The sequence below is a fragment of the Mixophyes fleayi genome, chromosome 11 (assembly GCF_038048845.1).
Source record: "Mixophyes fleayi isolate aMixFle1 chromosome 11, aMixFle1.hap1, whole genome shotgun sequence".
NCBI lineage: Eukaryota > Metazoa > Chordata > Amphibia > Anura > Limnodynastidae > Mixophyes > Mixophyes fleayi.
The window spans coordinates 98,596-111,759 of record NC_134412.1 but is presented as its reverse complement, the minus strand read 5'-3'; the positions used below and the strand labels follow the sequence as shown (position 1 = coordinate 111,759).

At 40.6% G+C, this 13,164-nt stretch overlaps 1 protein-coding gene across 5 annotated transcripts in view; it reads left to right on the top strand.

Annotated features, from left to right (window-relative positions):
* The window catches only part of LRRC4B (leucine rich repeat containing 4B), a 254,988-nt gene extending 242,043 nt beyond the window's left edge, over nt 1-12,945 (top strand). For 3 of the 5 annotated variants that reach the window (XM_075191086.1, XM_075191085.1, XM_075191087.1), the window contains 2 exons: nt 130-221; nt 9,679-12,945. In XM_075191086.1, coding sequence (XP_075047187.1) covers nt 9,737-11,662 — 1,926 coding nt within the window. In that variant the 5' untranslated portion in view covers nt 130-221; nt 9,679-9,736 and the 3' untranslated portion in view covers nt 11,663-12,945. The remainder of the gene's footprint in view (nt 1-129; nt 222-9,678) is intronic. The other 2 variants (XM_075191088.1, XM_075191089.1) reach the window with 1 other exon arrangement.
* Nucleotides 12,946-13,164: the final 219 nt, after the last annotated feature.

Genomic DNA, 13,164 nt, shown 5'->3' with positions numbered 1-13,164 from the left:
TATCGGCCTGCTCAGCATTCATTACAGTAGCGCCACTTTTGCTTGAAATTCTACTTACTTAAATATTTGTATACATAGTTTATTCTAAGTAACAGAAAAATACATGACTTTTCTGTAATTCTTTGGCAGGAGTTTCATACACTGAATATTGCCAGGGATGTAGAACAAGTATATTCATATGGTGATTTTACAAATGAATTGTTCTCAACAACAGATTTCAGGTAAGTCATCATTAACATGTAACATATATTCATAAGCCACTGTGCGTCACACTTCTGCAAGTCACAAAAAAAGGCCCAATAAACTGGAGCCCAGTTAAATATATCCAATAGATTATATGCAGGAGCATAGATATAACACAATCTAGATTATTCTTTTATTATGTACTTTACTTGCAATGACTAACTATGGTGTTCATTGAATGTTATAACCTTAATTTAGACAGGGGGCATAAAAGTCATAGGTTAATACCCTACTTTTGCATACAATGACTTTGTCATTAACAGAAATTAAAAGATCTGTCAAGATGCTGGAGCCTAATGGAAAGCCTTCGTGTTGATGAATATTTGTGCGTTTGGTTTTAAATGCCAACTTTACATGTACAGCAAAGTATATAGTGGTTTCATCCAACTTGGTTTGATCCCAGCTGAGGTACAGGAACGAGATTACAAGATTAGAGTTACCTGTATTAACATGTGCCAGGATCACCTGACCAGTCATTCCAGTGGCCAGAGGATGGCAATGTTTTTGGGTGGTATTGTAACTATGAAGAACTTGCAGCCACTCGCTGCATATTATAGAACACCAGGCTCACAGCCTCATTGGACTCTGCCTCCAATGGAAGGAGCTTTGCATCTGACGTAAAGGTATAGTACAGTGAATGGCATCAATGGGCTAATAGAGAGCAATACATTAAGATGGAATAGTAGAATAGTGCTGGGAGCCAGTGGATTAATATGGAATGGACACTATAATACTCACTACTTATGCTGCTACTTGGAAAGCTATCCAAATATTGCGGCATGTGTGGCCCTAAATCTAGTGCAATACCCAGGAATCATCCTAACTAAATAAATTATGGTTGCCAGCAAGTGTTGTGTGCAACATGTCTGACAGAACGGACACCATAAAATGTCCAGTTTATTGGGTAACTGTTCCTGTCGGCTAATTGGTTAGTCTAATTAGAACAGTGGGATATTTGTCAGCTATTCACGATAACAACAAGGTGTATTATGCCTGACAGAATGAACACCACAAAGCAATATGTAAAAACAGACACACATACTCCTCTCCTTTGTAGTCATCTTGTCAAAATATTAACAAGATTCAATGGAAATTAGTAAAATAAAAATACCAAAAAATGGAGTCCAAAAGATGTTTCATGAGAGCCAAATCAAAATAAATTTTCAATGGTAAAAAGCGAAGATATTTCACTTAAAAATGTGCATGCTTGGCAAACAGTAATTATTTTTCCTAAACATCACCAATGGATATATATACAGAGAGAGAGAGAGAGCAAAAAGAGACTGTTCATAGTGCTGTAATTTCTCAACACCAGTAGATTGAGTATAATTCTAATTGAAACTGCATATAATTAGAAAATCATATAAAGCTTATCTGCAATCCAGGAAAACATTAGATGTCCCATCCGTGCTCATAATAAACTTAAACACAATCGAACATTAGATATCCTGATAATAAATTTAACCACAAACAATGGATCTTCTGTTAATGATGTAGAATATGTATTATTGGAATAAGATTGGCGAGTCTACCCTGCAATATTGCAACACAATACCAGCCTATAGCCCAGCAAGTATAAGAATAAGTATCACAAATGCAATTCTGCAAGTGTAATAGTCCAGAATGGAGTCTAATTAATCCACATCAAAAGAAAACTAATGATATTATATTATATTATATAGTAGGAGGTAAAGGGGATTGCATCACCCTGGATGACTTGATCTTGAAGTCAGTTGTATTATGACCTGTTTGATTATGACCTTTTGATTGTGAATAATTAGAATATTATCTCCTTTTATTTTATTATTAATTTATTATTCTTTTATTGTTAATTTTTTGATTGTGTAGAATTTTTGTATTCCTTGATGTTTTTTAACTGGCATTAAATATTTCAGTAGACATAAGAGTACATAATTTTATTCCTATAGAAAATGTGATATGGTATCATATGTTTCTTTCTTTCACCCTTGATTTTTAAATACATATTGTAGTGTCCTCCTATTTTGTTAATTGAGTCTTTTTTGACCCTACCATTTACTCTGTTTGAGGTATTTGGATATCCAATTTCCAGTACATCACGAATTACATGACTACACCAACAAGCATTCTGATACGCTATTATCATCAAGCCTCCAGTGAGACACCCAATTACAACTGACTTCAAGATCAAGTCATCCAGGGTGATGCAATCCCCTTTACCTCCTACTATATAATATAATATAATATCATTAGTTGTCTTTTGATGTGGATTAATTAGACTCCTTTCTGGACTATTACACTTGCAGAATTGCATTTGTGATACTTATTCTTATACTTGCTGGGCTATAGGCTGGTATTGTGTTGCAATATTGCAGGGTAGATTCGTCAATCTTATTCCAATAATACATATTCTACATCATTATCAGGATATCTAACGTTCGATTGTGTTTAAGTTTATTATAAGCGCGAATGGGACATCCAATGTTTTCATAGATTGTGTCACACTTTTACACAGAGAATATCACCGACTGGTATTAGCGCTACTAACCTGAGAGGCACGGAGTCTAACACACCACCGGTGGTCACCAGGGACCCACGCAAGGAGGTTTGGGCTTGGCTGCGTGCGATGTGCAGGTCGCGGTTCTTCCAGGAAGTCACCAGTGCAGTGAATGCGGTAGTCAGACAGGCCGAGTCGAAACCAAGGAAGCGAGGTACCACGGAGAGTAGGCAAGAGTAGTCAGGGACGGTCCAAAGGTCAATACCAGTGCTGGCAGCGAAGTACAAGGGAAATCCGGAAGAGAGATCAAACAAGCCAAGAAGTCTTTACACAGGAGTTCAGGAACAGGAATGCAAAGTAAATGCTGGAGCTGGTTAGAACCAATACTCTGGCACTAGACAGGTGTCAGAGGCTGCTTTATGTACTCTAAGGTGCCTCCTGATTGGATTAGGGAGAATTAGGCGGTTTAGGCATGCTGGCTGCAGACAGGTGGGCAGAGATAGAGTTCTGCTGCTAGACAACAGGACGTGGATTGCGGAGAGAAGGTGCCCATCTCCGGTGCCTGTGGAGAGCGCGGAGACGGCACCTGACAGATTGATTATCAAGCAGGGATACCTTGGTCCCACTGCTGCTGTAGTAAATCCGTCCTGTCTGATTGTGGGCGCAGTGTAATTATCTGGTTTTCTTATCTTCTTTCCACCTGAAGTGGTCCAAATCCAGAAGTCAGATACTGAATTTCTATAAAGAGTAAAAAAGCCACCGAAGGGACCACACGGGTGTCAGATTTTGTATTTGTGAGGGTTTTTTTAGCATTCGATGCTGATATCGTCGGTCTGTTTATTCCTTCACAGGATGTTCTTCAATTATGTAATTATGTGTCTTATAAAAGAATGTTCATTTTCACCCCCAATGAAGTGCTGTGCACGACACATGTAGGATGGTCTTGTTACGTGTTTTATTATCCTGTACTGATGCTTGGTCCGGACCCATGACAGCGTCTTATGAGATGCGTCTTACAGATAAGCCTTCATTTTATTTTACTTTTGTAAGTGTTTATAAAAGTTGTTCAGAAAAAACACTTTGGAAACAATTCCACACACGTGTTGCTGTGGCTTTTTTGATCTTTATAGAAATTCGGTATCTGTCGTCAGGAACTGGACCATTTCAGGAGGATTACAGATAATCTTTATATGGTTTTCTAATTGTATGCAGTTCATATTAGACTTAAACACAATCTACTGGTGTTGAGAAATTACTACACTATGAGCTTGCTCTGGCTCTATCTGTGTATAGAGACATATTTGTGTGCATGTATATACACACACACACACACACATATATATATGCACTGAAATCCGAGCCCACCCGAACGTTGCGGATCCGAGCCGGATCCGAGACAGATCCGGGTATTCCCGCCAATTGCAAAACTGAAACCGAGGCTCTGAGTCATAATCCCGCTGTCGGATCTCGCGATACTCGGATCCTATAAATTCCCCGCTAGTCGTCGCCATCTTCACTCGGGCATTGATCAGGGTAGAGGAAGGGTGTGTTAGGTGGTCCTCTGTCCTGCTATATCTCGTGCTGTTCAGTTCTGTGCTGTGCTGTGCTCTGTGTTCTGCTCAGTCCAGTGGTGCTGTGTCCTGTGCTCTGTCCTTCTGAGTTCAGTGGTGCTGCTGGGTCCTGTGCTGTGTCCTGTTCAGTCCAGTGGTGCTGTGTCCTGTGCTCTGTCCTTCTGAGTTCAGTGGTGCTGCTGGGTCCTGTGCTGTGTCCTGTTCAGTCCAGTGGTGCTGTGTCCTGTGCTCTGTCCTTCTAAGGGCATTGTTATTTCCCCATTATTCCCAAATTATAAAAGATTTCAATAGTTATAAAAAAAATTACAAAAAAAGTAATTATAAAAAAAAAATAAAACCCTAACCCTGCAGTATAAGTCCATTGGTATTGCTATATTACAAAGTTCACTGATTCAGCAGTATAAGTCTAGTGGTACTGCAATATTACAAAGTTCACACATTCTGCAGTATAAGTCCATTGGTACTGCAATATTACCAAGTTCACTCATTCTGCATAATAAGTCCATTGGTACTGCAATATTACAAAGTTCACTGATTTTGCAGTATAAGTCCATTGTTACTGCCATATTACAAATTTCACTGATTCTGCAGTATAAGTCCAGTGGTACTGCTGTATAACTCCAGTCCAGTGGTACTCTCCTGTGCCGCATATAATTTTTAAAGGCTTTGCCAAGTGTGTGTGGCTTAGGGGTACACTCTCTTGTGCTACAAATAATGCAGAACAAAAATTTGGAGGATAAAGTAGGGAAAAGATCAAGACCCACTTCCTCCTAATGCTGAAGCTGCTGCCACTAGTCCTGACATAGACGATGAAATGCCATCAGCGTCGTCTGGCAAGCCCGATGCCCAATCTCCTAGTACAGGGCATGTAAAATCCAAAAAGCCCAAATTCAGTAAAAGTAGCAAAAAGAGAAACTTAAAATCATCTGAGGAGAAACGTAAAGTTGGCCCGTGTTCATGACTAGTGGTTCAGCTTCACCCAAGGATCTTAGCCCTCCTCCTCCTCCCCCCCCCTACAAAAAATTGAAGAGAGTTATGCTGTCAGCAACAAAACAGCAAACAACTCTGCCTTCTAAAGAGAAATTATCACAAATCCCCAAGGCGAGTCCAAGGGTGTTGATGGTTGTCAAGCCTGACCTTCCCATCACTGTACGGGAAGAGGTGGCTCGGGAGGAGGCTATTGATGTAGCTGGCGCTGTGGAGAAACTTGATGATGAGGATGCTGATGTGGTTATTGTAAATGAGGCACCAGGGGGGAAACAGCTGATGTCCATGGGATTAAAAAGCCCATTGTCATGCCTGGTCAGAAGACCAAAAAATGCACCTCTTCGGTCTGGATTTATTTTTATCCAAATCCAGCCAACCAATGTATGGCCATATGTAGCTTATGTAAAGCTCATATAAGCAGGGGTAAGGATCTTGCCCACCTAGGGACATCCTCCCTTATAAGTCACCTGAATAACCTTCATAGTTCAGTGGTTAGTTCAGGAACTGGGGCTAGGACCGTCATCAGTACAGGGACACCTAAATCCCTTGGTCCTGTTGGATACACACCAGCAACACCCTCCTCGTCAACTTCCTCCACGATCTCCATCAGATTCAGTCCTGCAGCCAAAGTCACCAGCCAGACTGAGTCCTCTTCAATACGGGATTCATCCGAGGAATCCTGCAGCGGTATGCCTAATACTGCCACTGCTGCTGTTGATGTTGTTAGTCGGTTATCTTCCAAGAGGGGAAGTCGTAAGACCGCTACATCTTTCACAAAACAATTGACCGTCCAACAGTCGTTTGCCATGACCACAAAATACGATAGTAGTCAACCTATTGCAAAGCGTATAACTGCGGCTGTAACTGCTATGTTGGTGTTAGACGTGCGCCCGGTGTCCGCCATCAGTGGAGTGGGATTTAGAGGGTTGATGGAGGTATTGTGTCCCCGTTACCAAATCGCGTCGAGATTCCACTTCACTAGGCAGGCGATACCAAAGATGTACAGAGAAGTACGAGCAAGTGTCCTCAGTGCTCTTAAAAATGCGGTTGTACCCACTGTCCACTTAACCACGGACATGTGGACAAGTGGTTCAGGGCAAACGAAGGACTATATGACTGTGACAGCCCACTGGGTAGATGCATCGCCTTCCGCAGCAACAGGGGCAGCTGCATCAGTAGCAGCATCTACACAACGGCTGCTCGTGCAAAGGCAGGCAACATTGTGTATTACAGGCTTTATTAAGAGGCACAGCGCTGACAACATATTAGAGAAACTGAGGGAAATTATCTCCCAGTGGCTTACCCCACTTAGACTCTCATGGGGATTTGTGGTGTCAGACAATGCCAGTAACATTGTGCGGGCATTAAATATGGGCAATTTCCAGCACGTCCCATGTTTTGCACACACTGTTAATTTGGTGGTGTAGCATTACCTCAAGAGTGACAGGGGTGTGCAGGAGATGCTTGCGGTGGCGCGCAAAATTGCTGGACACTTTCGGCATTCTGCCAGTGCCTACCGCAGACTGGAGCACCATCAAAAAAGTCTGAAACTGCCCTGCCATCATCTCAAACAAGAGGTTGTAACGCGCTGGAACTCCACCCTCTATATGCTGCAGAGGATGGAGGAGCAGCAAAAGGCCATTCAAGCCTACACAGCAACCTACGGCATAGGCAAAGGAGTGGGGATGCGCCTGAGTCAAGCGCACTGGAGACTGATTTCCGTGTTGTGCAAGGTTCTGCAGCAATTTGAACTTGCCACACGAGAAGTCAGTTCCGACACTGCCAGCTTGAGTCAGGTGATTCCCCTGATCAGGCTTTTGCAGAAGCAGCTGGAGAAAGTGAGGGAGGAGCTGGTACACCATTGCGATTCCACCAAGCATGTAGCTCTTGTGGATGAAGCCCTTCGTACGCTTTGCCAGGATCCAAGGGTGGTCACTCTTTTAAAGTCAGAGGAATACATTCTGGCCACCGTTCTCGATCCTCGGTTTAAAGCGTATGTTGTGTCTCTGTTTCCGGTGGACACAAGTCTACAGCGGTGCAAAGACCTGCTGGTCAGGAGATTGTCCTCTGAAGAGGACCGTGACATGCCAACAGCTCCACCTTCATTTTCTTCCACACCTGTGGCTGCGAGGAAAGAGCTCAGTTTTCCTAAAAGACCCGCTGGCGGGGATGCTGATAACATCTGGTCCGGACTGAAGGACCTGCCAACCATTGCAGACATGTCTACTGTCGCTGCATTGGATGCTGTCACAATAGAAAAAATGGTGGAGGATTATTTTGCTGACACCATCCAAATACACATGTCAGACAGTCCATATTGTTACTGGCAGGAAAAAAAGGCAGTTTGGAAGCCCCTGTACAAACTGGCTCTATTTTACCTGAGTTGTCCCCCCCTCCAGTGTGTACTCGGAAAGAGTTTTTAGTGCAGCGGGTAACCTGGTCAGTGAGCGGCGAAGGAGGTTGCTTCCTCAGAACGTTGAAAAAATGATGTTCATAAAAATGAATTATCAATTACTCAATCAAGTACAGCACTGCCCTCCAGATAGTACAGAGGGACCTGTGGTTGTGGAGTCCAGTGGGGACGAATTGATAATGTGTGAGGATGAGGAAGTACACACTGAAGGGGGCGAGGAATCTGAGGATGAGGACGACATCTTGCCTCAGTAGAGCCAGTTGAGTTTGTACAGGGAGAGATGAATAGCTTTATTGGTGTGGGGGCCCAAACAAACCAATCATTTCAGCCACAGTTGTTTGGTAGGCCCTGTCGCTGAAATGATTGGCTTGTTAAAGTGTGCATGTCCTATTTCAACAACATAAGGGTGGCCCAAGGACAATTCCATCTTGCAACTCATTTTTTGGCATTATGTGACCGTTCAACAGTTGTTTGCCATGAGCACAAAGTAAAACAAAATTAAAACCAATTAAACAAATTAAACCAAAAGTTAAATGCCCTGTCATAATAAAAAAAAAAAGAGGTATTGACGTCCTCGAACTACTGTACTGTTTATAACTTAGAAACACTACACTGGAAAGCTTGAGCCTTTAAATGAAAAAGTCACTCTTCATTGCACGCATATTTGCAACAGGGACAGTTTTTTGTTTGACAAAGTCAACAAATAACACTTCGACCCTGTCTGTCTTTCACATACTTGATGGGATCTCAATGATGAATGCTCAGTACCATGGTCGTCTAAAACAAGAGGTATTGACGTGCTCGAACTACTGTAGGGTTTATAACTTAGAAACACTACACTTGAAAGTCGGAGGATGTATTGTGGCCCCGGTACCAAATTGGGTACCGGGCCCACTCCACTACGCAGTCCAGAAACCTACCTCGGTGAAACGTTTTGGACTAAAAACAATATTGTGAGGTGTTAAGAATAGACTGGAAATTAGTGGAAATGATTGTTATTGAGGTTAATAATAGCATAGGAGTGAAAATAAACCTAAAAAACTTGATTTTAACACTTTTTATGCTTTTTTCAAAAAAAATCCGAATCCAAAACCTTAAATCCGAACCAAAACCTTTCGTCAGGTGTTTTGTGAAACAAATCCGAACCCAAAACCTCAAGCAAATCCGAACCCAATACACAAAACACGAGACACCAAAAGTGGCCGGTGCACATCCCTAATATATATATATATATAGCAGTACATTCAAATGTATATTCCTTAAATAATGATCTAGAGATACCAGTGAAGAGAGAGATTACGCATGTTACTTAATATTGGAAAGCGTACAAGAGGCAACAACTGACTGTTTTGTGAGGGGATATGATCAAGCGGATTGAGCAGGGTACATGAGGGGAGATCTAATGAAGAAAAGGTGCCTGAGTATGAGAGAAAGGAATTGAACAGGGTAGAGGATATCATTTCATGATGGATTTTGTCAATCTTGTCGTTGAAGTACAAAGCAAGATCTTGGAAATGATGGTCAGAGAAAGTTAAGAGGTTTAAATGTATTAAAGAGTTGTTTGGGGTTAAACGCTTGAATAGAAATGACAGATTTGAATTATAATTGTTTGGCAGTGACCAGAGCATTTTTATAGGAGTAGCAGATAGGAGTATACTTGTAAGCTGGCGAGCAGGACCCTCTTACGTCTTTGTCTGTATTACATAGTATTGTTATATTACTGTGTTTGTCCCTAATTGTAAAGAACTACAGAATTTGCTGGTGTTATATAAATAAATGTTGGTGATATTTGAGGAAGTACAAGACTTTCACCAATGTTATTATCCTACTTTGTGGGAACATTTTTGAAGGCAGCAAGTGCTTTGGCAGTTATGATTGTTTAAAAGTACACATATGTAGATCTGTTGTTATATAATGATAACATGTATGCATAGAACTGTTGAGTTTTAATGTTTGTAATTAATTTTTTTTTGCTGTTATTGTCTTAGGCATTGGCGACTGAGATGATAATCCTGAAAGAATAATATAAAAGTATGAAAATTGAAAATGGTCACCCACCATTGCACCCGCAGGATGCTTGGTTTGAAGATTTTTAGAATGATTTTGAAGCAAGTTTTACTTATCTCATGGGTCACATCCCTGGCCCTGGGAGGTACATCCCCAACGTCCTGTCCTGCTGCCTGTTCATGCAGTAATCAGGCTAGTCGAGTTGCATGTACACGTAAAGAACTGGTGGAAGTACCGGAGAGTATCTCTGTCAATACGCGATACCTGAACCTTCAGGAGAATATTATTCAGGTCATCAAAACAGACACTTTCAAGCACCTTCGTCACTTGGAAATACTACAGCTCAGCAAAAACCTAATCCGAAAGATTGAGGTGGGAGCTTTCAATGGACTCCCAAACCTGAGCACATTGGAGCTTTTTGATAATCGTTTGACCACTGTTCCTACTCAAGCTTTTGAATATCTATCCAAGCTGAGGGAGCTGTGGTTAAGGAATAATCCAATTGAAAGTATCCCCTCCTATGCTTTCAACAGAGTTCCCTCTTTGCGACGGCTTGATTTGGGGGAACTAAAGAAGTTGGAGTATATTTCTGAAGCTGCTTTTGAAGGTCTTGTAAATTTAAGATACTTAAACCTAGGCATGTGCAATTTAAAAGATATTCCCAACTTAACAGCTCTGGTCAGGTTGGAAGAATTAGAGTTGTCTGGAAATCGTCTAGAAATGATTCGTCCAGGTTCCTTTCAAGGCTTGACAAGCCTGAGGAAGCTGTGGTTAATGCACGCTCATGTTGCAACCATAGAACGTAATGCATTTGATGATTTGAAATCCTTGGAGGAACTAAATCTTTCTCACAACAATTTAATGTCTCTTCCACATGATCTTTTTACGCCTCTTCACCGCCTGGAGCGAGTGCACCTTAACCATAATCCTTGGCATTGCAATTGTGATGTGTTGTGGCTAAGCTGGTGGTTAAAAGAGACAGTACCGAACAACACAACTTGTTGTGCTCGTTGTCATTCACCACCAAACCTGAAAACAAGATATATTGGAGAACTAGATCAGAGCCATTTCACGTGCTATGCCCCTGTTATAGTGGAGCCTCCAACTGACCTCAATGTAACTGAGGGCATGGCAGCTGAACTTAAATGCAGAACTGGTACATCAATGACTTCTGTAAACTGGTTAACACCAAATGGAACATTGATGACCCATGGCTCTTACAGAGTTCGTATCTCAGTTCTACATGATGGGACCCTAAATTTTACAAATGTGACAGTACAGGACACAGGTCAGTACACTTGTATGGTTACAAATTCAGCAGGGAATACCACAGCCTCTGCTACACTTAATGTATCTGCTGTTGTTGATCCAGCTACCACTGATTATACATATTTTACTACTGTGACTGTGGAAACCATGGATTCATCTCCAGAGGAAACAAAGCCTACTGAGAAAGAGCCTGCTCCAACACCAACAGTTCGATGGGGAATAACATACTCTACAACATCACTTACCCCACGTAGTACCCGTTCCACAGAGAAGACATTTACTATTCCAATAACGGATGTGACAGGAAACATCATGAAAGATCTAGACGACGTCATGAAGACTACAAAGATCATTATAGGTTGTTTTGTGGCTATCACTTTTATGGCAGCTGTTATGTTAATTGCATTTTACAAACTGCGTAAACAGCACCAGTTACATAAGCATCATGGGCCAACACGAACTATTGAAATAATCAATGTAGAAGATGAAATACCAGCCAGTGCCCCAGGTGACAACCACATGGCACTCCCAGCTATTGAGCATGACCATCTTAACCACTATACTGCATTCAAGGCCCATTATAACAACAATACAGGAACCCTTAACTGTGCCAAAAACCCCATGCTCAACTCCATCCATGAACCCCTTTTGTTCAAAAGCAGCTCAAAGGAAAATGTTCAAGAAACACAAATTTAGCTCTGTAAATTGAAAGGTTCTCATGACAATTCCATCAGAAAACCCATTTTCCAGAGTGAAGAAGACAAATTGTACAATTGTACTTTGAGAGACTTGCTGGGTTCGTCTTCACTCAGTATTCATCTTTCTGTTTCCAAATTTCCATTTAAATAACAGAGCCACCCCAAATGAAGCACTGACACAAATTGAAGACACTTTTGATAACTTCAAAGGGATAATTCACTCTCCGACTACCTGATGTATTACTAAAAAAAAAAGAAAAAAAAGAAAAAATATATGAAAAAGGGAAATAGTTATGAAAGAAAAATGCAAGAAAATGCTTATTTTGTGGTACAGCTCTTTATGTGTAAATTCTATTTCAGATCTATTTTCATCAAAGAATTGTGTTATGGAACAGGAAACTCAATCAAGGAATTACCAAGGTAGATTTTTTGAATAGTATCACTAAGGAATTTCTGATGACTAATCCTGGTCTGTGACAAAGAAACATTGGTTTGTTTTGTTCTCTTAGAAAAATATAAAGAGGTCTGTTTTTTTTTTTTTAATTCATTCATTGCCAAGGGTGCCTGCAATGTCAAAGAGAAGCAATGCAGTACAGGCCCCAGTGACTGTAAGATGGGTTATTTGTGATAGCTTGGACAATACTGTATAAGCTATGGCAAGACTGAATACTGGCCAGAAAGGTGTTCCTTGCCACACAGCATCATCATCCTCTCCGGAGGCTTTTTCGTTATGCTTTTTTAAAAAATAATTAAATAAAATAACAAAATATCACAAGAGGTGTTTACAACCTTCAAGAAGAGAACTTTATTTTCAAAGGTACTGTGCCATATAACCCTTTACAAATGTGCCAATTATCTCCAGAACTTTACAGAAAATTAAAACTGTATAAAAATGGAAAAAAAAACAAAAAAAAAACAATTTTTACAAAATATTTTAGTTTTTGGGAAAGGAGCACGGAGAACTTTCAGATTTTAAATCTTCTGCCACAGGAAAATTTGGGCCAGTTATTTTATCTGGATTTCTATCAAAAAAAATGTAAGGTGTGTGAAATCATGAAATTGATATGAACTTTTTAAGTTTTGTTTTTGTTTTGTTTCTGGGTGGGTGATTAGTTGATTTGAAATTTTTATTTGGAGGTTTTGATTGGGTGGGAAATGTATTCTTGTTATAAGAAGAGAAAAGAGTATGCTATACCTGTGGCTCTTTACTGAGACAGAGAGTGACACGCTAAGTTGGTGCCAAGAGTCTGCAACAAAAGAATAATAAAAATATTGAAAATATTCTCTGCTTGTTGACTGACATACATATTGCAAAGTTTACCTGGTAGAAAATATACAATACAAATTTGCTCTAAAACTTCATCTTTTCCAACTATTTTCCTTATAATTCAACTGTCTTAAAACCTCATCTTAGTGAAATTGTCTTAAGTTTTGGGGCCTATTTAACAATTATCGGGGGTTTTCCACGGATACTTTTCAATCTAATTCACAGCTTTTTGG